General features: G+C 42.4%; 1 protein-coding gene across 20 annotated transcripts in view; it reads right to left on the bottom strand.

The window, feature by feature from the left end:
- The window catches only part of LOC309634348 (contactin-associated protein-like 3), a 181,428-nt gene that overhangs the window by 152,075 nt on the left and 2,130 nt on the right, over positions 1-27,223 (bottom strand). For 6 of the 20 annotated variants that reach the window (XM_082404289.1, XM_082404291.1, XM_082404292.1 and 3 more), the window contains exon 1: positions 5,422-7,777. Coding sequence is in view for 11 of the 20 variants with exons in the window: in XM_082404285.1 (XP_082260411.1) it covers positions 5,422-5,580 (159 nt within the window). In the remaining 9 variants the exon portion in view is untranslated. Of the gene's footprint in view, positions 1-5,421; positions 7,787-24,899; positions 25,167-27,223 lie in introns of those variants that run through there. The other 14 variants (XR_014248004.1, XR_014248005.1, XR_014248006.1 and 11 more) reach the window with 8 other exon arrangements.

The raw sequence follows: 27,223 nt of genomic DNA, 5'->3' as shown, positions 1-27,223 counted from the left end.
ATGATAAAATGACTGCCTGAAAGTTGAAGTTGTCTTGAAGAGTTTAGCACCCTCAAAAAAACACTTCTACATAGACTTTTTCTTATTTGAACACATTACTTTTTTTAATGATTTCTTCTGAAATAATTATAAACTGACAGGAAGTTGCAAAAATAGGACAGTAAAGCCCCAAGTAATCTTCATCCGGTTTTCCTAATTGGTTACATTTTATGTAACAATAGGATACTATCAAAGCTGGGAAATTGACATTGCTACAAGGTATATGTGTGCCATATTATCACATGTGTTGCCACCACCAAGATCAAGATACATAACTGTTCCATCACCACAAAGATCTCCCTCCTGTTACCCCGATATATAGTCACACTTACCTTCCTCCCACCCTGGCCCCCCATGCACCATCCCTAAAACTTGGCAACCACTTATCTGTCTCCTTCTTTGTCATCTTGAGAATGCTATATAAATGTATTCATATAATATGTGACCTTCAAACACCAACCTCAAATGTTGGCTTTTTTCACCCAGCATGTTTTTTGAGATCCATCCAAGTACTTGCATGTATCAGCAGTTAATCCTTTTTACTGTTAAGTAGTGTTTCATAGTATTAATGTACCACGGTTTGTTTAATCATTCACTTATTCTAGAACATTTTTATTGTTTCTAGTTTGGGACTATTACAAACAAAGCTGCTAGAAACAATCATGTAGAGATATTTGCATGGACATAAAATTTAATTTCTCTGGGATGAACGTATATGATACTTTTGAACATTTTTGGAAAACCAGTGTATATAATTATGTTGTTCTGTTGCTTCTTATGTCACTGAAAGAAAAGGATGAACTTGGTGATTTGAACTCCCAGCTCAAGTGCCACATAAATGACCATGTGCCCTGAAGGAGACCACTGTCTCCTGTAGCTACAGGGCTGGAAATCAAGCACAGAACCTCATCGTGCGACTGGTTGAATTACAATGCAAGTTGAACTCCCAGTTTTGAAGGGCATCTACTGTTGAATCAATGTGAGGGCATTGATTGGGAAAGAACTGGATCTTAGAAGTTGGGATGGGGACCCGTGGGAAGATCCTGATGAAGCTGGGGATATTGAGCCCCTAAACTGTGATGAATCTTTTATCACCAGTGGTATTGGCCTCCCCAGCCCCAGCAGAGATGGCTTCCTCAACCCCAGTGGAAGCGGCCTCTCTACATACAGGGTATCAGCCTTTCCATCTCCTTCTGAGAGGATTAACCCTGCATTGCCTGAGGAAAGGGTCATAGCCTCCCCTGACGCAATTGTCATGTAACATAATTATTAGTCTCCTCAGGACCCACCCCTACCACCCCACCTTACTTCTGGACCTTTAACTAGACTCAAGCTCAGAAGGTCCCTAAAGGTGGGATACAATCTGTGACTCATGAGGAAGTGCATTACATTCCAAAATAATGACTTCCATTTTCTAAGTTACACAGACAAAATCTTGGGAAATGTGTGGGAATAAGTACTAAAGGTGTGGGAAAATGGAAGAAGGAATTCCTTATAAGGTTGAATGAGGCTGAATGTATGGGCTCACTAAATAGGGCTTCTGCATTTACTGTTGCAGCTTGAGGAATTAGAAAGGGCTCTAGCAGTTTTGTTGGTTGGTTGGCTGAAACATAGGCCAAAAGGTGGCCCCCCATGAGTACCCTGGAAATGCTGGACTTGCCTCAGTTTAAGCTAGAGAAGAACTTCAGAGGCTTAGGGATAGAGGAATGTTAGAGTAGATTTGTCACTTAAAACCTGCTCACCTGACTGGGGGGTTCCAGAAGTTTTACCTTCCATCAATAGTGTGAGGAATAAATCTATGAGAGGATCCCCAATATCCTTTGTGGACAAAGAATGTCACCTGCCATACCAGTAAACAAAGGATGTTGCAGCCACCAAGCCACCAGCCACTGCAGCCACCCCTGATAGTGCACCCTGAGGGGATTTAAGATGTAGAAAAACAGGATACTGGCCCTAGATAGTTTAGGTGCATATCAAAGGAATAATTGTATTAAGCCCAGATTCTTACATCTTCCCATACATAGAAAAGTGTTAAAATCGTTAACTTGAGATGTCTGGTTTTCCTTTAATTAGCAGGAAAGTTTTGATGTTTGATTACTTGGGTTTTTTTGGCAAAACTCCTATATATTCTGTTTCTCTTTGGAACTGTCCCCAGAGCTATCTGAGAGGCTGTATCCCAGGCTTAAGTCGTCAGTTAGGTTCCAAATGCAACATAATTTTCAACTTTTAAGTTGCGCATTTTTTTTCAGTTGACACCTTGAATACTCTATGGTTGCTTTCTCTGTAGATCAGACCTCACAGTGGGAAATGCAGTCACTGCATTGGGAAACCTAAATGCAAAGAGGGTAATTGAATCCTGAGGTGGTAGGGGCCAAGTGACAATATTCAACCACTGAAGGCAAAGTGGACATGGTTGCCTTAATGTACAGCAGAGTCAAAGCAGCAATCAGAATAGTCTGACTCATGCTGACTTACGGTGTTGATTAATTGATCATGGTGTTCCTAGAAGTGAAATAGATAGGAAGCCTACTAAATTTGTACTTCTCTGTATAAGCAGAAAAGTTCTAGGTCAAGTGAATAAAAGTCGAACCTAAATCATAAAAACAGAGAGTCACATCCCTTCAATACATTCCTAGACATGAGCCAGTTTATGGATCCCGAACCCCTGGAATGAAGGAGAGGCTGGGCCCCATTGAGGAAGGACCCCAGGGCACTCTGAAAGTTGATACTGTCAATTCTTGCCCCAGTCTTCCCCAGAATGATGTTTGGCATTTTACCAGAGTAACTCTGCATTGGGGAAAAGGAAATTATTAGACCTTTTGGGGAACAACGGACTCTGGCTTTGAAATGATACAAATTCCAAGAGACCTAAAACATTGCAGGGGCCCAAAAGTCAGAGTAGAGGTTATGGAAGTCAAGCGACTAATGGAGTTTTAGCTCAGTTCTGTCTCACCATGGGCCCAATGGTTCTCCAAACCAATCATGTGGTTATTTCTCCAGTTCTGGAATGTATACTTGGTATAGACATATTTAGCAGCTGGCAGATTCTCCACATTTGTTCCCTGACCTGTGGAGGGAGGGTTATTATGATGGGAAAGATGAAGTAAAAGCCAGGAGAACTGCCTCTACCTAGGAAAACAATACATAAAATTTAATACCACATTCATGGAGGGACTGCAGAGTTTACGGCCAGCATCAAGGACTTGAAGGAGGCAGGGGTGGTGATTCCTACAACATCCTATCTGGCCTGTGCAGAAGAGAGATGGATCTTGAGAATGACAGTAGATTATCATAATCTTAACCAGGTGGTGACTCCAATTGTAGCTGTTGTTGCAGATGTGGTTTCATTGCTTGAGAAAGTTAACACTCACCCTGGTAAATGGTATGTAAGTTTATGGATTTGGTCTGGAAAATGCCTTTTTATCCATCCCTGTCCATTAGGCCCACCAGAAGCAGATTGCTTTCAGCTGGCAAGGCCAGTAATACACCTTCACTGTCCTACCTCATGAGTATATCAACTTTCCAGCCTGATGCCATTATTTAGTTTGCTAGAAAATACACCTGACTCTCCCTTCCATAAGATATCACACTGGTCTATTACACTGCTGACACTATGCTGGTTGGATCTAGTGAACGAGCAGTAGCAACTACTCTAGATTTGTTGGTAAGGTATTTATGTGTCAGAGGACAGAAAATAGATAAGACAAAATGCCATGGCCTCCTACATCAGTGAGATTTCTAGGGGCCCAGTGGTATGAGCCATGTCAAGATATCCCTTCTAAGGTGAAGGATAAGTTGTCGTCTCTGACACCTCCTACAACCAAAGCACAGGCACAGCTCTTAGTGATTTCTTTGGGTTTTGGAGGCAACATATTCCTCATCTGGATGTGCTACTCCAGACTTTTTAATGAAGTGACTCCAAAAGCTGCTAGTTTAGGCTGGAACCCAGAACAAGAGAAGGCTGTGTAACAGGTCCAGGCTGCAGTGCAAGCTGCTTTGCCACTTGGGCCATAAGATCCAGAAGACACAATGGTGTTGACGTGTCTGTGGCAAATAAGGATGCTGTCTGGAGCCTCTTGAAGGCCCTCATAGGTGAATCAAAGCACAGGCCTTAAGAACTGTGGAGCAAGGCCCTTCCATCATTTTGGTAACTAGTCTCCTTTTGAGAAACAAGAGGTCTGCTACTGAACTTTGTAGAGACTGAACACTTAACCTTGGGCCATCAAGTCACCATGTGACCTGAGCTGCCCAGCATGAACTAAGTGGTATCTTAACCACCAAGCCATAACAGAGGCCATGCACAGCAGCACTCCATCGTCAAATGGATGTGGCATATATGTGATCAGGCCAGAGCAGGTCTTGAAGGCACAAGTAAGTTCCATGAAGAAGGAGCTCAAAGGCCCACAGTCCTCACTTCGGCTACACTACCTTTTCTCTCCCAGCCTGCACCTATGACGTCAAGGGGACTTCCCTACTATTAATTGACGGAGGGAGACTCAGGCAGGCCTGGTTTACAAATGGTTCTGCACAATATGCAGGCACTACCCAAAAGTGGATAGCTACTGCCCTCAGCCCCTCTCTGAGACATCTCTGAAGGACAGTGGTGAAGAGAAATCCTCCCAGTGGGCAGAACTTGAGGCCATGCACCTGGCTGAGGGAGAAACACTTGGAAGGAGAAATGGTCAGACACGCTGGGTGGTCAGGAATTGAAAAAAGCATGACTGGAAAGTTGGTCATAAAGAAATTTGGGGAAGAGGTATGTGAACAGATTTCTCTGAATAGTTGAAAATCATGAAGATATTTGTGTCTCATGTGAATGCTCATCATCAAAGGGTGATCTCAGCAGAGGAGGATTTTAATTCTCAAGTAGATAGGATGACCTGTTCTGTGGAGACCAGTCAGCCTCTTTCCCCAGCCACCCCTGTCATTGCCCAACGGGCTCATCAACAAAGTGGCCATGGTGACAGGGACGCAGGTTACACATGGGCTCAGCAATATCGACTTCCACTCATCAAGGCTGACCTGGCTACAGCCACTACTGAATTCCCAATCAAAAAGAATCAACCAGCAGCAGAGACCAACAGTGGGCCCTCAGTATGGTGTTATTCCCCGGGTGATCAGCCAGCTAGTCAGTGGCAGACTGATGACACTGGACAGCTTTCATTGTGCAAGGGGCAGTATTTTGTTCTTATTGGAATAGACATTTGCTCTGGGTACAGATTTGCCTTTCCTGCATACGTCACTTCTGCGTAACTACCATCCATGATCTTACAGAATGACTTATCATTGTCATGGGATTCTGCAAGCATTGCTCAAGATCAAGGAATACATTTCACAGCAGATGAAGTGAGGCAATGGGCCCTTGGAATTCACTAGTCTTACCTGAAGCAGCAGGCTGGATAGAATGGTGGAATGGCCTTCTGAAGACTCAGTTACAGGGCTGCCTATGTGACAATACCTCTGCTTGTCCCAGGGCAAGGTTCTCCAGAGGGTTGTATATGCTCTGAATTGGAGTCCAATATATGGTCCTCTTTCTTCCATAGCCAGGATTCTCGGGTCCAGGAATTTTAAGGGACAAAAATGAGAAGAGTTATTTTCAACTCTTCAGTATTATCCCTAGTGACCCACTATCAAATTTTTGCTTTTTGTTCCTGTGACCTTATGCTCTGCTGGTCTGAGTTCCAAAGGGGAAAATGCTTCTACCAGGAGACACAGCAAAGATTCCAAAGAACTGGGAGTTAAGACTAACACCCAGCTACCTTGGGCTCCTCATGCCTCTGAATCAACAGACAAAGAAGGAAAGGAAAGTGTTTGTTGATACAAGGATACTACTTGCGGACAACTCTTCCACACGGAAGTAAGGAAAAGTGTATCTGGATATAGTAGATCGCTTAAGGCATCCCTTAGTATTACCATGTTCTTTGATTAAGCTCAGTGGAAAACTACAACAACCCAGTCTAGGCAGGGCTACTAATGACCCAGACTATTCAAGAAGGAAGGATTTGGTCACCCACCAGGGAAGAACCACGATCTGCTGAGGTGCTTGCTGAAGATAGAAAGAATACAGAATGGGTAGAAGAAAGTAGTTACAAAGACCAGCTATAACTGACCACTTACAGAAACCAGGACTGTAATTGTCATGAGTACACCATTTTTTTTTGCTATGAATATATTTGTGTTAAGTGTGTATTTGTTTTTTCTCTCTCATATTCCCTTATTATGTAACATGAGTTGTATTGATTTTATATCATAATATGTAAGTACTCTTAATTTTACATTATAGTACTTTAAGTTATATCACAATGATTTACCTCCTCTTCTGGGGATAGGGTTAGTGTATTTTGATTGGACTCAGAATTGTTGTATCATATTAAGTGGAATTAAGACCTTGTTATTGTCTTATTTGGGGATTAAGTAAGATTTGAGGAGATGCATATGGGTGTCATGTTGACACAGGGTCGACTTGTGATGATTAGTTTCATGTGTCAACTTAACTGGCTATGGGGGACCCAGATTAACAATTATTTCTGGGTATATTTTGTGAGGGAATTTCCAGGTGAAATTAGCATTGAAATTGGTGGACTCAGTAAGTTGATTGCCCCCCCCCCCCAATGTGGGTGGACATCATCCAGTCTGTTGAGGGCTTGAATAGAACAAGAGCTGGGGGAAGGAAGAATTTGCCCCTTTTTCCTGCCTCATGGTGTGAGGTGAGATAGTTCATCTTCTCCTGACCTCAGACTGGAATTTATATCACCACCTCCCCTGGTTCTCAGGCCATTGGACTAGGATTGAATTATATCACTAGCTTTCTGGGGTCTCCAGCTTACAGATGGCAGACTGTGGGATTTCTCAGCTTCCATTATCATAAGAGCTAATTCCCTGTTACAAACACATGCATGTATTCTATAGGTTCTGCTTCTTTGGAGAATTCTGACTAATACAACATGTATCCACCACTGTAATATCACACAGAATACTTTTACTGACCTAAGAATCCCCTGTGTTCCACCTATTCAACCTACTCTTCCCTTCCTCCTCCCAAACCCCCAACAACCACTGATCTTTTTACGGTCTCCATAGCTTTGCCTTCTAAAATATCATATAGTTAAGAATTATACAGTACGTAGCCCTTTCAGATTGGTTTATTTCACCTAGTAATATGCATTTAAGTTCCTCCATGTCTTTTCATGGGTAGTTTATTTCCTTTTATTGCTGAATAATATTCCGTTGTATGAATGTGGAACAGGTTTTTGTTTGTTTGTTTGTTTGTTTTTAATCCATCCATCCATCTATGGAAGGGCACCTTGGTTGCCTCTAATTTTTGGCAATTATGAACAAAGCTGCCACAATCATTCATGTGCAGGCTTTTGTATGGACGTAAATTTTCAGCTCTTTGGGGTATATACCAAAGAGCTTGATTGCTGCATTTTACGGTAAATGTATATTTACTCTTTTATTAAACTGCCAAACTGTCTTCCAAAGAGTCTGTACCATTTTGCATTCCCTACAGCAATCATGAGAGTTCCTATTGCTCTGCTTCCTCACCAGCATTTGGTGTTGTCAGTGTTCTGAATTTTTGTCCTCTTCATAGCTGCATAGTGGTTTCTCATTGTTGTTTTAATTTGCAGTTCTCCAAACACATAAGGTGTTGAGCATCTTTTCATATGCCTATTTGATATTTTATATCTTCTTTACTGAGGTGTCAGTTTAGATTTTTTGTCCACTTTTAATTAGGTTGTCCTCTTTTTTTAGTGGTAAGCAGTAAGTGTTCTTTGTATATCTTCATACCAATCCTTTATCTGATTTCTCTTTTACAGATTTTTTCTCCCCATCTATGACTTGACTTCCCATTCTCTTGATATTCATATCTTTTTAAAGTTTTTTTTCTTTTCTTTGTGTGTTTATTTTGAATAATGTATATTGCTTTTTGTTCAGTTAACTAATTCTTTTCTGCAATGTCTAATCTACTGTCAATTCTACCCAATGTACTTTTAATCTCAGCTATTTTAGTTTTAATCTCTAAAATTTTGATTTGCTTTTTTAAAAATACCTTCCTTTACATGTCTAATCCCTCCTGTAGCTTCTTGAAAATATGAAATATAATTATAATATCTACTTTAGTTTTGTTGTCTACTAATGCTTTAATTTTTCTATTTCTGGGTCAGTTTTAATTAGGTTTTTTTTTCCCTTCATTGTGGTTCTATATTCCTGCTTCTTGATATACCTGGTAATTTTTTTATTGGATGACAGTCACTGTAGATTTTCCTTTTCTGGTGCTAAATATTTTAGTGTTTCTGTACATATTCTTGAACTTTGTTTTGGGATGCAGTTAAATTACTTAAAAATAATTTTATCCTTCTGAGTCTTGCTTTTAAGCTTTTTAGGTGGAACCCAAGTAATGTTTAGACCATGTTAAGTTTTTCCCCACATTTCAGGATTGAAAACTATTCTGAATACTCATGTATTAAACAGTTTTCCATTCTAGCTGGGAAGACCAGGCTTTCTTTTTTTTTTTTCCCTTTGTGAGTGTTAAGAACTTGTTCCTTCTGATACATCCAGGTGGTTCTTTCCCTGCCATGAGTAGTGTTCTTACATGCATATGCCCATCTGTACTCATAGGCCTCTGTAACCTAGTTTCCATTCACCTATCCTGCTTCTCATCCCTTCATTCACTCTTCCACATTCACAGTGGGGCTTGTTTAATTTCTAGAACAAGCCTGGCTCTTTGCACACAATTTTATTGCTTCTGCTTAGAATGTGCTTCCTCAGCCTGGCTTGACTGGCTCCAAAATGGCATTCAACTCCGAACAGGAATATCACCTTTTCTTATGCAAGTAAGGTTCCCCAATTTTCTCTCAAACACTGTTTCTTGCCTTCAAATCATTTTGAGATTCAAAAAAACTTGTTCATGTGTTTTTTAAAATTTTGCTTTCCTAGGCTATCTTACCCAGGAGTTGATAACTACATGGGGACAGAAACTCTAGAAAAGAGATAATTTAATGATGAGCTTTCTTTATTCGTCATATTTTATACTGTTAGAAGAATGAGGCTATCAACTGAATTCTGTCCCCCCAAAATTCATATATTCAAGCTCTAACAAAGTGATGGTATTTGGAGATGAGGCCTTTGGCAGGTAATTAGATTAAATGATGTCATGAGGATTAGGCTCTATTAGTGCCCCTATAAGAGGAGACCAGAGAGTTTTTTCTGTCTCTCTCCACCACGTGAGGACACAGTGAAAAGACAGTTGTCTGCAAGCCAGGAAGAGAGCCCTCACCAGGCACTGAATTGGCCAGCACCGTGATCTTAGACTTCCAAGCCTCTAGAACTGTGAGTTGTTAAAGTCACCAAGCCTATAGTATTATGTTATGGCAGCTTGAGCTATAAGAGTACTAAATGGAAGAGACATGGAGGAACCCTAAACACATATTGCTAAATGAAAGAGGCCAAACTGAAATGGATACATACTGTATGATTTCAGCTATATGACATCCTGGAAAAGGTAGGGCACTTAAACTATTCTGTATGATACTGTAATCGTCAATGCTTGTCATACATTCATCAAAACCCATAGGATATGCAACAGAGTAAACTGTAATGTAAACTATGGATATTAGTTAATAGGAATGTATGAACTTTGGCTCATCACTTGTAAAAAATGCCCCACACTAATGCAAGACGTTAATAATAGGGGAAACTTTGGTTTGGGGAATAGATGTGAGGTGGTGTATGGGAACTCTATACTCTGCTCAAATTCTCTTTAAACTTAAAACTACTCTAAATATAGACTACCAATTTATTTAAACAAAATAAATCTAAGTTGCCTCATCATATTGTGAGGTTATTACCATCTTACAGTTTTTCTATTTGACCTACTTCTTTAATGTTCATTTCTATCTTCTTTTATCCTTGTAAAAAATATATCAAATGTTTTGTACTATTTCACCTCCCAGCCTATTATCTTTTTAGTTATATGTCTTTCACAAACTTTCATTGGAAACTACATTAGATATCCTTGACTTATTACACTCTATGCCCATTACTATTTTCACCACCTCCCTAGTAATGCTTGAACCTTGGCTATGACCCATTGTCACCTCTGGACAAATAGTTTCTGCTCTATTTTCTGTCTTCTGTCCTTCTGGGCCACTTCTATCTACCATCATTACCCAAAGAACTGACTTGACAGATTCTATATGCCAGTGTGTAAGACTTGCAGTGTTTGAAGAAGTATCCCAACTTCATGATGATGATTTGGGGTCATTACCAAAGCACTCGGGATCATACATATTATTTTAAGGTAGTTTTATAGGACAACGCACATTGGTATTTTCCTCCTATTAACAGACTAGGAAACTGTGGGTTGATCTGCAGCTATTTTGATTAAGAAAGCAGGATATGAACTCTGCTTCTTTGCTGGGGTACTTGGCACTGCTCCTTCTCTTGCTGGGACATATTTTGCGCCTTTACAGCCTGGCATCTAGGCGTCCTGATCAGACTAATGTTTGGCTTTATTGGATACGTTGACCAGTCTGATTGATATTCTGGTACATACAGGGTACTTGGTCACGGTTGCTCACCTCTGAACCTCAGCTTCATCACCTGCAAAGTGCAACTAATAGCACATCCGCTTTGTGGGGTTTTTATGGATTTGGCAAGCGTCATAGTGCCTGGCACGTGCTAGAGACTCAGGTGATGCAGGAATTACCCAAATTTGCATTTTCAGTGGATCCTTCCCACCTGGAGAAGGTGACTCATGGCCTTGGGGGAGGAAGAGTAGGACAAACAGCAAGGGCAGCATGGGCCAAGGCAAGGAGGTGAGAACTGACATGCAGGGGGTCTCATGCTGGTATCACCAGAGGGCCCAGAGTGAGCCAGGATGTGGGGAGAGACTGGCCGGTCAGTAAGACCAGGCCAAGAAGGGCCGTGTGAGGGGGCTTAGCTTTTACCTTGTGGTAGAGGCCATCCAAAGGAGAAAGTGGAAGATGAGTAGGTATAGATTTCTCCCTTAGGAATTGTCCTCGGGGTCTGTTTATCTCTTGGCCGGGTCCGTTCAATGAGTTGGCCCCTCCAGCACATTCTAGAGAGGACTGGTCATGTCTGACCCTCTGGAGATACAGCCCTGACCTCCTGGCCACCTCACTGAGGAGAGGGCTCATGGGGGAATGGGAATCAGCCTCACTCTGCATCTGTCCACCAGTCCTGCACCCTGGACTCCAGGACCACTCACTTGCAAGAAACACATCCAGCTGCCAGAGGAAGTGACATTTCCTGACTCATCTGGCTAAGAATGAGCAGAGTATTGCTGACCATTGCAGGGGAGTAGCTGCCACAGAAGATCAGGATGGGTACAAGCCATAGAAGATCAGAAGGAACAAAGGTCAGTCCACGTGGGAGTTCACATGGGCGCCTCACAGTCACCAACATGCCCTCGAGTTTCCCTTCCAGCCCAACACACACTCCACCTGCCCACAGTCACCTGTACCACCATCACACAGCCCCACAGAGCTCCAAACATCCTCAAACACACAAACTCCCTACCTATAAGCAGATGCCTGTGTGCCCAGAACCCTCCTGCTCCAGTATACATGCACTACCAACCCCAATAAAATCACAGCCACAGTCTTGAATACAAAAACACACCCCCAACGGCCCCCGATAATCAAACACCTAAATCCTCATATCTCACAAAAATCCACCCAACCCCATATAACCCCCCAATGCAAACACACAAACCCTTCAACAATAGCCAAATACATTCAAACCAAACTCACATACTTCTTAATATAAGACACAACACCCAAAATCCAAATATAACACATACAGTCCCCCCACAGCTGTGAACATCCACGTATGTACCATGCCTCAGAAGCTGAGACAAACACAAAATACCATCAGAGAGACACAATGTTTCCAACCTTCTCCTAAATACTCCCCCCACAACACATGATGAACTCACACCCCCAATACAAACATACACCCATCTCCCTCTTGAGATACTATAAACAGCCTCTGTCACATCCCCTGATTATACACACACAGCTAGCAACCCCAATTTACACTGACAACCCCAGTCTCTGCAAATTCCTCCACACCAAAAATACACTCCCTAAACTCTTACCCTACAGGATGAGCATATGTATAACCCCTATACTCTGAATACACACAGATCCAACACACAAAACATTAAAATGCATACCCGTACCTCTTCTCAAATGCCTGCACACACAGCCTCAAAACACCCAGAACCAGCCCCACCACCCAGCCGCACCATGCTACACCAACCGTACACTCATAAAGGCACTCAGGCCCCTCATCTCTCCCCAGATCACACATACACAGTCTCTACACAGCTTTACTATTACCCCAAACCGTCCTATACCCCAAACATACATCCATGAGTTCCCCACACAGCCCTAACCCATGACAGAGGCAGCTCTACCAGGGGCATCATGGCACCCCGAGCGGGCAAATGCCGCTGAGGTAAGTGCCTCCTATGTTGCTGCAATTCTTGCTGCTGTTGCAAATCATCCCTTGACCCCACCGAGGCTGACTGGGACACCCTAAACGGGAAGTGGCAGCATATGAGTCAGGGAAGAGGAAAACTCCCTTCCAGGTATTCCCTGTCACCATCCACTGCACCAAAACATCGGATGACCAGCATGAACAAGAAACAGAGACATGTAACTACACCATGATAGAAATGCAAATTTTTCTAGAAAACATTTCTCCAAGGGAAGGGGGAGAACTGTGTTCCCCCTAATTATAAAGCCATACTGTTATAATTCAAAGAAACGTCAGATACAGTACAACAGGCATTGGACTGCATCCATGTTGTAGCTAGATATGAGAAAGATAATTTTTCTGAAGCCCCAAATCTCACTTGCCAGTAAAGGCACATGGGCCCCGCTGCCCCATCGGCCAGGAACCCAACAGAGGACCCTTAAGGGATAGAGGGACTTCTGGGACCCTTACTGGTCTCCACCAAGGGGTGGTGCTTCACACAGCTCCATCCTTCATGGGATGACTAACAGACCTCCCTGTATTGGCAGCTCTGGAGATCGGGGTCCCTAATGACGTAACCCTGGGACAGCCCAAGCACAAGGTAGAAATTTTTGCTCAGGCGTTACAGACTCTTCAGCAGACTGGAGTGATGGGCAGCTGTCACCTCTCCGAATCCTGTACCCTGACCTCTGCCAAGGCCTCTGCCTTAGGGACCTGGCAGATCCCTGGAGCATGGCCCTCCTCTGGGACAACTGCCCATATACTTCTCTAATTATCCTTGGGACACACATAAACAACTTTTCTTATGGCTCTCATTGACAACTGGAGCTCAAATTACAGTGCTTCCTGGGAAACCCTCCAATTATAAGCAAGGGCCACACGTTAGATTACAACGCATAATAGTCAGGGGAGTGGAAAGCATTCAGCTTCCATTGACTGTCACTACTGAAACAATCTTTATTAAAAATCTTGTAGTGGTGGTAGCCCCTTTGGCCCTACCCTTTCCCGGTACAGCTACGGATGCCTTGATGTACCGCAACGCCATTTGGAACAAACCCAAATCCCTGGTCTTCCTGGTGGAAGCTGAATATTGGGAGCCCATAAGACTGCCACCTAAGACAGCAAATATCACCCAATAACATGTATGACAGGGGGCTGTGGGATTGCAGCCCAAAATTCAAAATTTAGGACAAGAAGAAGTCATTAAACACACCATTTCTCCTTTTCAATTCCCCCATTTGGCTGCTATTAAAGCCTGCTATTAATGAGTGGCGCCTTATAAGCAACTACGGAAATATCAATGCTGATCCCCACTATTAAGGCTCCCATTTCCAACACTGTCCAGGTAATTAAGGATATCCAAAGGGCTCCAGGGAATTACTTTGCTGTGACAATCTAGCTATTATGTTCTATTCAGTACCAGTTATTGAGGAGTCCCAGCTGCAGTCTACTTTTACTGCAGAAAGCACCCAGTGTGTTTTAACCTGTCTGCCTACTGGCTATCTTAACAGCCCAGCTATTGCCCACAGTCTTTGCTGGCAAGACCTGGTGTCCCCTTGCACCGTCTGGCACTATACTGATGTTCTAATCCAGAGCCCCTCAGGAGATTGGTGCACGAGGCCCTAACATGGTTGGTGACCCATCTATAACATCCAGGTGGGCTACTGCCCCACAGAAAATTCAAGGGCTCTCCACAACTATTACATTTCTGGGCATTAACTGATCCTCTAAAAGCCAGGAAATTCCTCTTGCAGCTAAACCTCAACTGTTAACTATTCAGCCCCCCAACACACTATAGCAAGCCCAACTCGTCTTACTTAGGTCTCTTCACACTCCGGAGGCAACAAATACCACACTTGTCCATCATTCGTAGACCCATTTATGCAGCCACGTACAAACCCTCCATATTTTACTGGCGAAGAGCTAAACAATAAGCTTTATAGCAGGCACAAAGGTCAGTTAGTCAAGCCCTCCCACTGGTTCCCCCTGGCTGCTCCTTCTGGGCTGAGAATGGACTATGTGTCCCGGAGCCTTTGGACTAACACAGCTCCTCCTAGCTGCCTGTGGGCTTCTGGACCAGACGGCTGCTCTCTACACCACTACACCCCCTCAGAACCGATTTGGGAACTGGTTCGTTGGTTTTGGTCTTGGTTTGGTGTGCACTGATGCCAGAGTTTGCTTGCGTCTTTTGCGTTTTGGTGTACACAATGGGAAATACTCCATCTACCCTGAAGGAGAGCCCTTTGGGGCCTATATTAGATAAATGGGTGAAACATAGCCCTGAGCCTATGACTAAGAAACACATGATATACTATTGTAATAGGGTGCGGACCCAAAATACAGGATCAGAAGGGCGGTAGCCCCTGAATGGCTCACTCAACTTTTATAGGATCTCGCAGTTACAAGTGTTTTGCAAAACAGCAAGCTGCACCGGCAGTTGTTCCAACTGCCCACCCTCCCCCCATGCCGCCATCATATTCACCACCTCCTGTTTCCCCTACCCACGGGGATCAAATAGAAGTTTCTGTGTTAACCCCCAGAGCACAGGAGCCGGATTTAGTATCACCATCTAAGACTCCACAGGCCACCCAATTTGGACCAGGAGCCACTTCCACAGCAGGGCAATTTCCCTTGTGCTGACAACCTATAAGAGGCCAGGCGACGCCCTTGGACTTGAGGCGCCCCATTCTAATTTCCCCACAGGAGCCCCAGGGAACTTTGACAGTGGGGAACGAGTTGATTGACTCTCCAATAGATACCACTCCCCAAACCCTCCCTGTTTATCTTAAGAGGCTTGTAAATATTAAACAAAGGGGAAACAAAGTCATCCTAGGAAAAACTTGCCTGTATCTTTGAGATGCAAACGTCCTTTCTGGTCTTCTCCGGAACCCTCATCTCTGCCATCTTTTTAAAATGCATCTTTTTAAAAGAGGGTAAAGTAATTTAGAAATTGACTTATCAAGGATAAATAAAAAAACCTAAGTGTCTTTTCTGTAAAAATTCAGCCATCTAGACAAGTGAGTTTGATTTTTTCCATCTGTCAGAAACCTAATTTGAATCCAACCTCTTTTTGTAAACTGAGGGGTTTCACATGGCTGTACCTGACTCCCTGCTGAAATTTGGAAATGACAACTATGACGTCTCTGTATGTTTGTGTCCTCGTATGTGTCTTTGTCTTTGGATAACATTGCTGAGGTTGATTTGTGGATGAGCTCTATTTAATTGGCTTAAAGAAAAGTGAGCACTTACAAACCAAACTATTCTAAATACAAGAGAAATTGAGCTAAATGAGCTTCAGGTTCATGTGAACTGGGAAATAGTCAGTATTAATTAAGACCTGGTACTAACGGTCGTTTGTTGATCTAATTAATATAGACATGCTGTTAGAGTCATCAACATTAAGTATAATACTTTTATTGTGCCTAGGTTTAATATAAGCTAAATAAAATCTTGTTATATCTATTGCAAATTTGTCAGCAAGGAAATAACCTGATGTGAAGAAACTTTTAAGGAAAGAAAATGCAAATGAAATAAGAGCTTTAGGTGAACTTTTTAAACTACTTATCTTTTAGGAAGGTCTATCTAAAATTAGTCTCTCCAGATATTTGACCACTTGAAAGTCAGAATTGTGCTAAAATAAGTGACAGAAGGTTTATGGAAAGTGGACCCTGAAAAAAAGAGTTCTGTACGTGGTCAGGATTGACTAAGTTTAAAATAAGTTTAATTGAGTCAATAAATTTTAAAAGTAAGCTGGTGCAAAACTTGAATTTCGCTTTTCTCTCTGTTAAGAAGACAAGGTTTTTTAAGATTTTGGACTGCTTTTGATGCCAGATTTTAAGTTTTTCTACCTTTTAAGAGATCTGTTCTGTACTTGCCTTTGAAATCTTTTATTGTTACTTTGGCTAACTGAATAACTATTGTTTCACACTGACATGTGATCCTGACTGTTTGAAACCCTTTTCTTATTTTTCGGACAAAACTTCCCAAATCAAATTATAATGAAGTTCCTTTGAGCTCTAGCTAACTTTGGGGTGCTTCAAAGGGCCCCTGAAACATCCCAAAGAGAGATATTAACTAATTCGGTTGACTTGGTATGTTGAATTACACGGGAAGTGTTGTCAAATAAGCAATAAATCTTCTTAGGTTACATTGTATGCCAAATGATACAGGTATTCTACAGATTATATGGAGTTCCTAAAATTTGGTATGTCCTGGTAAAATGTTACCAGTCAGAATTCTCTTTATTATCGGAAAGTGTTGCATGTCACCGCAGTAACCACGTTACTTTGTCAACTGCATCGTAATCAGATTTAAACGTCCCTTCTCTTTGTTTCTTTTCAAGTAGCCAAATGTATGTCTCAGCCCACTCATCTTTGTAAAAATAGACATAGAAGTCTTTCAAATGCTGTTTTAGCAGGAAGTTACTGATGCGTATGTGCCGTTTACAGTGATTCTGTATATACTCCCCAGCTTCAAAAACACTTAGAACTGCTGCTGTGGTTTCTGGAAGAGTCAGTTGTTGGTTCCTCAATTACATCTGTGCAGCTCGGGTCTGAGTTTTTAAAGAATAGTTAACTTTTAAAGAAGTTTCTTTATCAAAAGAGCAGTTTGAGTTATAGCCATGGTTTTTGCTGGGTTAACATTGGCTTCAGTTAAATCGTTTCAATTATAAAGTAAGTATAACTATGGTGAAGAAGCTTGTCTCATTTTAAAATGCTGAATCACATTTTATTTCTTGAATTAATGCGATAGAAACGTCAAAATTCCGGACCACTGGAATATGCCAACTTTTTTGTTTTGGGGTTGTGTGTATAGATTTTGTTGTGCTGATTTGTTTGCTTGTTTTTTAAAGAAACTGAAACTGCTATGTCTGCTAGTGGAAGAAAATGCTTTGTTTTGCTCTGAAGATTCTGAAATTATTCAGGCATATAGTGGTTCATAGATTACAAGGAATAATGCTAGTTAAATGCCAATGAACTATTTTTACTCTTTTTACACGAAATGTACAAATTTCGGGGGGGGGGATGATGGTGGCAGCGGTGCCTCTTAACTACCTTGTGTAAAACACTTGAACATTTTCATCAATATTGCCATCATCTGTTTAATACTCCCAGTATATTTTCTCAACGTGTTTACCTAAAGTTGTATGGAATGACATAATAAGCAATAAAATCTGAATTACACCCACCCCCCCCCCCAAAAAAAGTGCCTTCTTAAGTCTTTCGTCATTGTACACAGTTATGGTTTCACTCTGATGCCTTTGCAAAAATGCTTCCTCTTCAAGAAGATTTATAGAAGGGACCTTCGGATAAATACAAGTTTCTGGTTTTCAGACCATAAAGGTGAACTGGGTAAGATCTTGAAGAATTCTAATGGGAAACCTGATGGCTTCATAAAGCTGTTAACAAAAACGATTAGTTGCACATGACTGGGTAAACTGGTGACTATGGTTATAATTTGTATGGTTTCTATCTGAAAAATGACTGTTTTAAATCTGTGTTTTCCAGGTGTAAGCAAAACTCTCCCCTTAAACTAATTATGACTTACAGTAATTTGTTAAATTATACCCTTGTAAGCAGAATTGAAACATTTATCTTTTTCTCTCTACCTGGTTGATCCTGCCAGTAGCGTATGCTTGTCTCAAAGATGAAGCCGTGCATGTCTAAGTATGCACTGCTGGTACACTGAAACAGCGGATGGCTCACTAACTCAGTTATGGTACCTCTGGTCGCTCGCTATTGCAATTGGATTACAAGTAGTTATACTGATCATTGTTCTTTGTTTCCAGATTGTTTGCTCTTTGTGTCTCCCTGCTGCACTGTGTCTTTGTTAACGTTACTAGCTGCATTACTTATATCCTGTCTATTTTATAAGATTGGTGTCTCTTACAGTACCCAGTATGTAACCAGGCCTCCAACAATATCTTCTATGGCTAAACATCTTGAGGAAATAGATCACATTTATAACATAAAATAATTGTAATAGTGTGATTCTAGGTATGGGAGGAAGCAACAAGGGAAAATGTCTCCTGGGTCATAATTAGATAGAGGATCCAGAGGATCTTTAATTATCAATAGGGCCTAGTCCAAAAACTAGCACCTGGAGTGGCATATCAAGAATTCTCCCCTGACCTGGGATGAGCCTCCCAGCACCGTGGGACAAAATTTGATCCTGAAGTGTCTCCCAAATATTGGTCAAAATCCTGACCAAGAGGAGAGGATCTGAGAAATGGAATATTGCCTGACACATCAGTCATTAGCGATTGCAGCCCTCCAACGTGAGCCGGTGAGCCCTGACGAAACTCAGGACATGAGACTATAGGATACAGGCCCCGGGTAGCTGAGGTACATATCAAATGAATGATTTCAGTGAGCCCAGACTCTTGCATCTTCCCATACATAGAAAACTGCTAAATTCCTTAACTTGAGATGCTGCTTCCCAGGCTTGAAGCTCTCAAAATTCCCGTCAAATAGATCATAACTCTCAACTTTTAGGCTGAGAATATTTTTTTAAGGCTACAGGTGTAGACACTTTCCAGAGAGGAACAAAAAAAAACAAACAAACAACGTTTGGAACACTGGCACCGATGGTGGACACTCCCGGAAAGTTCCATCTGACGAAGCAATTAGAAGGGCCGTCACCCCTTTTTCCACAAGACTGTGGAATGGACATTGACAGTAGGGAATTGGAACAGGGAGGAGCCAAATCTGACTACACGTTGGATCTGTTTCTTTGACTTTAACCTTTGCCTTCCGCTGCTTTTGTTCACTAAAAGGATACTGTCTGTACATAATGGCCTGCCTCGGGGAACCCTGTTCCTCTGCCTGAATGTTAAACCAAAGTGCCTTTGTTCAGGGAAACATACGGACTCTGTCCACCTGTGGATGGCTGCAATTAAGAAGAAATTAACACATCCCCTCCCTGAGGCTGGCCATTCCAGGGGATATTCGCAAAACTTATGGCCCTTTTACTTTACCCCTTCATCTCCTCCCCATCTCTGTGCTATAAAACAAACTGGCATCCAAACCCCGATAAGCTGGTTATTTTGAGACTTTAGTCCGCCATCTTCTCGGCCTGCTGGCTTTCCGAATAAAGTCATATTCCTTGCCTCAACACCTCATCTCCGACTTATTGGCCTGTCGTGCGGCAAGCACAGCAAGCTTGGGCTTGGTAACATCTTTACTCAGGACACGGTGTCACAAAATGGGACATTGTTTTCTGTTTGTTTGTTTTGTTTTTGTGTTTTGTGTTTGTTTTTGTTTTGGGCTGGACCACGTGGCTTGTGGGATCTTAGTTTCTCGACCAGAGATCGAACCCGCGCTCCCTGCAGTGGAAGCTCGGAGTCCTAAGCAATGGCCTACCAGGGAATTCCCATGGGACACTGTTACCTTGCAGTCATGGTCCTCACCTTTGTGAGACAGAGGTAGTAGTGTAGCAGGATTGAGAACGTTGTAAAGTTTAAGATAAAGATTAGGTGGTGAAAGCAGGATTTCACAGGAAGTGAATCTAGTGACACTTGGAGTGAAACGTTGTCAATTCAGAGTTAAGAAGACTGTGGACAATGTGTGGAGTTTGCAAATAAACTTCATTTTCTAGAGTCAAATCTGCCAAGGCTTCCACTAAATTTGCAGTTGTGGCTATAACCTTAAGACAACTGAGATAGGCATAAGCAACTGACTCAAGTTGCATGCTATAATAGGCAAAAGGCCTATGTTTACTACCATGCTCACATAGTTCCGCGGGGCCTGATTATGCCATTCATGCACAAATCAAGTAAAAGGTTCTGCATAACCTAAAGTTAATCTATTAGGTAGAGATCTCTTTGCTAACTTAAAAGGGCGAATATATTTTGCCTCCAGTGGAGATCTCACCTTAAAGTTTCCGGATCAACCTGAACCTGATCATTTGGGTAACCCTAAGGCAGGCAGCTCTTGCAGTGCTTGTTTTAGCCTTATAAAAGCCTGCTTATGTTTATCTTCCCAAGCAAAGGATTCAGGGACTAAATCTTTAATAAGTTCATAGAGTGGAAGAGGTAACAGAGAAAAATTTGGAACCCAGAGCTTGCAATAACCAGCTAAACCTAGAAATCCACAATGCTAGCACTTAGTTGTGAGTCTAGGAAGTTCCTGTATCAGCCTAATTCTCTCTGGAGATAGCTGAATTCCTTCAGTGCTTAGATTATGTCCTAGGTAATGAACAGTATCTAGAGATAACTGTAATTTTTCCTTTGTGTTCTTTCTCAGCTAACTGTTGCAGGAAATAAATGGAATCTTTTATGCATGCCTTATGGAATCTTTACAGTAGCTGAGTACAGCAGGAGGTTATCTCCATATGGTAAAAAGGTTGATTTCTCAGGGAACTAGAGGGTACTTAAATCTTGGTGAAGTACTTGGGAGAAAAAAGAAGGGGTCCCAGTGAACCCTTGAGGCATAAAAGTGCAGGTATATTGTTGATTGTTCCAAGTAAAGGCATATAGATATTGGCTGTTGGGTCTCCGGGATGCTGAAGAAAGGTGAACAAAGGTCTCCAACAGTAAACCATTCCAAGTCAGTTGAAACTTGTGACAGAAGGGTGGCTAGGTTTGGAACAACAGGAAAACAGGGAATAACTATTTTTATTAACAGCTCCCAAGTCCGGGACAAATCGCCATCCTGCCAGGTTTCCAACCAGGCAAGATTGGCATGCTGCAGGGACGAGTACAGGAATGACTATCTCCCGGGAAATTAAGTCTTCTACAATAGGTGTGAGACCTTGTATGACCGCAGGCTTTAATAGTTGTTGAGGAAACCTAGGGAGAGGTTTAGCTACACCTATCTGAATCTTTATAGGTTTGCATTTTTTTATTCTTCTGATGTTAACACTGTCAGAAGTAGCCCCCAAATTTGCAGGCATCTCCACCAAATTAGAGAACTTGTGCTGAACTTCCTCTTTTATGTCCAGGACAGATTGTAAGGAACATAAATAATCAGGTTCAGGTTGATCAGGAAACTTTAAGGTGAGATCTCCACTGGAGGCAAAATGTACTGACCCTTTTAAGTTAGAAAAGAGATTTCTACCGAATAGATTAACTGGGGCTATATTGCATAGCAAAAAGGAATCTTGGTTGAGATAAAAATTCTCTCTGAACTTTATTAGGTACTCCCACTATGGAAACATCCTCTTGACTCAGAGGGACCTGTTGTTCTTTGAGGGTGGGATTTAGAGTAGAAAGCACAGCTCTGGTTAGGGCTAGGGATAGGGTGTTAAAGGGTTAGGTAATTATGTTTACAGTTAGGGTTAGGGTTTAATGTAGATTTCAAAGTAAAATATGAGAGTGGGGTTTAAAGTAGAAAGCATAGCTCCAGTATCAACTAAAATTTGGCAGTTTTTCATCAATTTTCATTCTATTTTCCTCTGGGCTGTTTAAGGTAATTGCTGGTAATAGTTTACCAGAGAACCTCTGGAGTTCTGCCAACTAGGGGAGAGGGTCATGGGGGGGCCCTGCCTTTGAGACAGATATGAGAGCATTTGTGAAGAGTTTGCATAGCACCTTTGAGGACACCTTTTTGTCCAGTGTCCTCACTGATTACAAATGAAACATTAACTTTGGGTCATCGAATTGATCATGGACCCCTAGGAGGTTGTAATGGGGGAGGCCTAGGTGTTATTTTGTGTCTCTTGCCTTAGAGCTGTTGTAACTGTAAGGCTATGAGCTTGGTGGATTTCTGTTTGTGATCTTGCTCCAAGGTCCTTTCAAAATGCTCAGCTATAGTCAGGAGTTCAGTCAGGCCTACAGCCTCCCAGCCTATTTTCTGCCCTTTTATCAATCCACTAATCTCAGAAGATAATCCATTTACAAAGAGGGCAGTTAAAGTAGGCTGAGTGGCCTTTTTATTGCTTGCAACCCCAAATGCTGTAAAAAGAGAGCCTACAAACTGGCTCGAAAGTCTTCCACAGATTCACCCCTCTTTTGTTTGTATGAGTGAATAACAGGCCAATCATTATTAGGCCAATTAATAATAGACCAAGTGTGAGCAGGGAAGATTTTAGGAATAGCTTATAAAAGGTTAGTTGTTATTCTGCAAGCCTTTTTAGGTTGAGGATCTTGAATATCATCCTAGGGATTATGTCATTTTGCTTCCCGCGTCCATTCTGGGGCTTCCCCCAGTCCTACCAACATGTGTACAAGTGGATAAAGATCTAGCAGTTTGGGGACATAGGCCGTGACAGTGACTCTAAATTCTTCAAAAAATGTTGGGGGTTCCTCCCTAGGTTTAGAGAATTCTTTGACTATAGCTCTCAGTTCAGTCTTTGACCAAGGGGTAAAGGACACCTGAGGGGGCTCACCTGCAACCTCAGCTAGTTTTACTTTAAATGGCAATTGTTAAATATTCTCTTGGGAATAGAAAAGTATTTCAGACAGAAAATGAGTAAAACAAGAGTACTCAGGTGAAAAAGGAAAGGGGGGGACAGTAGGAGTTAATTCTGCAGTCACATCTGTCCTATGGTCTTTTGTTTCAGGTACCTTTTTTCTCTTTAATTTTTCATTAGCTTTTTGTTCTATGTCTCTAAACGAAGCTATTTTGGAATCTTGAAACCTTCTGTAAACTTTTACATACCAATTAAAGCAGGCATCTCATTCTCCCTGTCCAATTTGGGAACCCTTGCTCTCTAGTGTTTTCCTTAAATGAACAATCTTGTCTAACTGGAACATTCCCCACGAAGACCACTGTAATTCTAGATCAATATTAGTATAATTTTGCCATCTTTCTAAATATCTACAGCCTCCAGGACCATAGTTCTCAAATATAAAATAAGCAGGTGTGCCAGAAGCTGGCATTCTCAACTCTTTGGTGATAAAGGATCTCATTTCCTTAGCTAGCCTTTGTCAACCCAAACGAACACACAAAAGAACTGCGCCTTAATATATCAGCAGTAACAAAGAGATGTTACTATGTCCTGGCCAAAAGAAGGCCTGGTATGCACCACCACCAATTCCCAGGGATCCCTGGACTGAGGAAAAAGATCCAACCAGCAAATCCCAAGGAATGGGGACTGCAAACTGATGCCTAACAAAATGGAGAACTATAGCCGCCACCAAAAGTTCCAAGCATGGAAACTGAGGGCTGATGCCAAACAGATGGGGAAGTGCAGACTACACTGCCAGCAGTGCCCAATGTGGAATCCAGGGAACAAAATTAGGGGCTAGGCTTTACCACTCAAAAATATACTGGCAATAACCAAGAGATGTTACTGTGTCCTGGGAATTTCCCTCTGAAAGGCTAGGGGTTTGGCCTCAGGGAGAATCCTCTACCAGCCAAACTGACCTGTCCTGTAAAGGAAAGCCAGTTAGACTGCGAGCACAAACTCAATCAAAGAGAATGGAGCTCAAACCAAGAGGAGCTTACCAACAACCTTCAGGAATGGCAAGAAAGACAGTGAACTCAAAGGAGTTGTGGGCACCACACCTGTTTCTCCTTGTCCCAAATGTTATCAGAAATTTGCTTCAGATCCCATCACTGCCACCAATATATTTATCTTTTTCTTTTTAAAAAGATAAGCAATTAATCATAAAATCATCCTGTTAGCAGGAGGAATCATAAGAGTGGATTTTAGAAAAGTGCACATACATATTTTTATACAGAACATTTCCGGAGGGATACATATTCAACGGTTAGTGGCCACCTCTGAATGCCACTGATGTATTAAAAAACAAAATTTAACTGAGTAAATTTGAAGATTTACTTTGAATTTTGAATAAATTGGCTTTATTAAACGATTCATGAATCAGGCAGCATCTCATCTGATAGAAAGGGAGATACTCCAACGGGTTACACAACATGGAAGGCTTTTTGTTTTTTGGCCACGCCACATGGCATGTGGAAATCTTAGTTCCCTGACCAGGGATCGAACCCATGCCCCGTGCATTGGAGGAGCAGAGTCTTAGCCCCTGGACCACCAGGGAAGTCCCAGAAGGCTTTTAAAGTAAAGAGGGTGGGACAAGGAAAGAAAGTCATCATCAAGGGAAAAAATGAAAGTTCACTGGAGGAAAGTGAAACTTCAGGTGACAATGGCTTCTCATTGGCTGAACTGTGGAATTTTCTATTAGCTATTTCTATTTTCTATTTCTTGTTGCTGGCCGGGAAGGAAGTCTTCCCTCCTCCAGCTGGGGTAGTAAAGTGGTTGCACTTCCTGTTTGGGGTCAGTAAATGACCTCTTCCTGTTGGGGTAATTGATGATGAGTGACACGGCATGAGAGCTCCCTCTACGGGCCTTCCAGACTCCAATTCTAGTTGAGGTTTCCTTTTGTTAACATTCACAGCATGTTTTATTGGCAGGAGGATTCACAATGAGGGAGAAAAGGCCACAAGACTCACCATAAAGAAGGCTCAGAAATTCCTGGGTGGGTCCAAGGGAGGCACAAGGTGGCTGTGGGGTCAGCTGGTGGCCACAATGATCACATGGTTCCATCTGATGGGTTTGCAGCTCGATGTGGAATAGTGAATAAAAGGGTCAGTTCATCCTATCAGAGAAACATGAAACTGAGATAAGCTTCCCACTGCTGGAAGCATCATGAGCCTTCAGAAAAGAACAGAGAACATGTCTAAAGGGTTTGGGAACATCAGAGTCATATCTCCTCAGAGTGGGACTCCCCAGGCTCTCCAGGTCTCAGTTCCCAACTCTCCCTCAGGGACAAAGCCTCCTCACCTCTGTCCTTGTCAGCTCACTGCTCCCTAGAGGTCCTGCCTATCCCTGAGGACTTAGGTTTCCACGGAGACAGGTTGGTTGAGACCTAGTGATACAGTTGACCAACCTGAAACGCAACAGTTCCCACCACCCTGGGGCAGTTGGGCTCAGGGACACGTGGCTCTGGACCCCATGTGGAGGGTGTTCTTGCACGTCAGCTGTGCCCCAGAAGAGCCAGTAACGCCTGTAGCTGTCCAACTGATTCTCAGGGTATTTTCCTGGGAGAGCCCTTGGTCATCTGACCTCCTATCCAGGAAGCCCCGTGACTTTCTGACTGCTGCCTGTCACGCCAACAACACACCTGTGAAGGTTCTGCTCTGCATGGCCATCTGTCCACCAGGCCCCCCCTTCTAGGGACCCAGATGCTAGGACCACCCAAATGCTGAAGGAGTGTCCACCTGCCTAAGGTACAGACACCCCTGTATCCATCTGCATGATTTCTACTGGGAATCAACAACATTTATGGGGATTCTTTGGCCCTAAAGAACAGACCAACCTGATAGAAGCAATGCAATGATTCACAATTACCAAGGTCAATGCACATATACAGGGGCCCATAGCCCCAGATGCCCCACTCACAATTCACATGGGTGTCCCATACGTACCCACCGATGCCCAAATATTCTTGCTTCATACATACATACATCCAAACACGCACAACAGTGGTGTGCTGGTAAGTGCTAAAAAACTCTCCGAGAAAGGTGGGAAAGACTTCACTTATGCTATCTACATGGTATAAATATTCCCAGCATGACCAATCGCAAGCTACCCACTTGCCATCACTGAACACAGAGCTGGGAAGAGATATGCACCATTGACTATCCCAAGATAGTATGAACAAGTTCCAGCACATCCCATACCTTTTCCTATGAATTTGTGCACACAATCCACTTACACCCCAAGTAGAACCCTCAACCCCCACCACAGATATATAACCAAAAGGATACCACATATACATATGTGTTTGTACATATACATATATATATATATATATCCTGAACACACACGTACATTTCTACCCTCACCCTGAATAAATACACAAACAGACCACCTCTTACTACCTAAATTTTTACAGACGAAACCTTACTCACCCTGAATATTCACATTCCACTCTCACAACTATATATACACACACAACATGGGCCTGAAAACAAACATGTGCAACCAATATGCCATCCAGATGTACACACTGAGTACCTAAACACACAGGCTCACCAAGTACACAACTGTCTCATGTGCAACCCAAAAAAGACCCATATGCAGTCCCACAGCCCTAAAATACATATACTCCAGGATTCCTGCATACACACATAACCTACACCGTCTACTGGTTTCCAAACACACAAACTAAACTCTCACATCCCCCAGAATACATACCCCAGAAGCCCCAGGAACTCAAAAACACACACAGCCACAAATAACCTATTCTTATCACATACAGCTGACCCTTGAACAGCTTGGGGGTTAGGGCGCCAACCCTCCATGCAGTGGTTCTGCCTCCATGGATCGTGTAGTAGTCCTGTAGTATTTACTGGAAAAAAAATCCACTAGAAGTGGACCCGTGTGGTTCAAACGTGTGTTGTTCAAGGGTCAACTGTACATATAAGTCCACCTCACTAATACTGAGAACACACATACAAGCAACACCACTAAATTCTTCAGGCATTACATTTGGAAATAGACACATAGAGGACTCTAAGCCTCCTGATATACTCACAAATCACAAATACACACACCCACAAACTACTCATGACTATACACCCCAAATGCTCAGACACACTCAAAACAGAAAAACACCGACAACCTCTGCAGTCTTACTAATATACATACACAATTCTCACACACGTATGGACACACACATGCAAATATTCCCAAGCCCTGAACATACAGATCCCCTCCCAAACACTATACGTTATGCTACCTCTCCAGAATACAAGCTCCCCACCACCACCCC

Source organism: Balaenoptera borealis (assembly GCF_965194805.1).
Source record: "Balaenoptera borealis genome assembly, chromosome: 8".
Taxonomy (NCBI): domain Eukaryota; kingdom Metazoa; phylum Chordata; class Mammalia; order Artiodactyla; family Balaenopteridae; genus Balaenoptera; species Balaenoptera borealis.
This window is presented reverse-complemented; position numbering and strand designations above follow the sequence as displayed.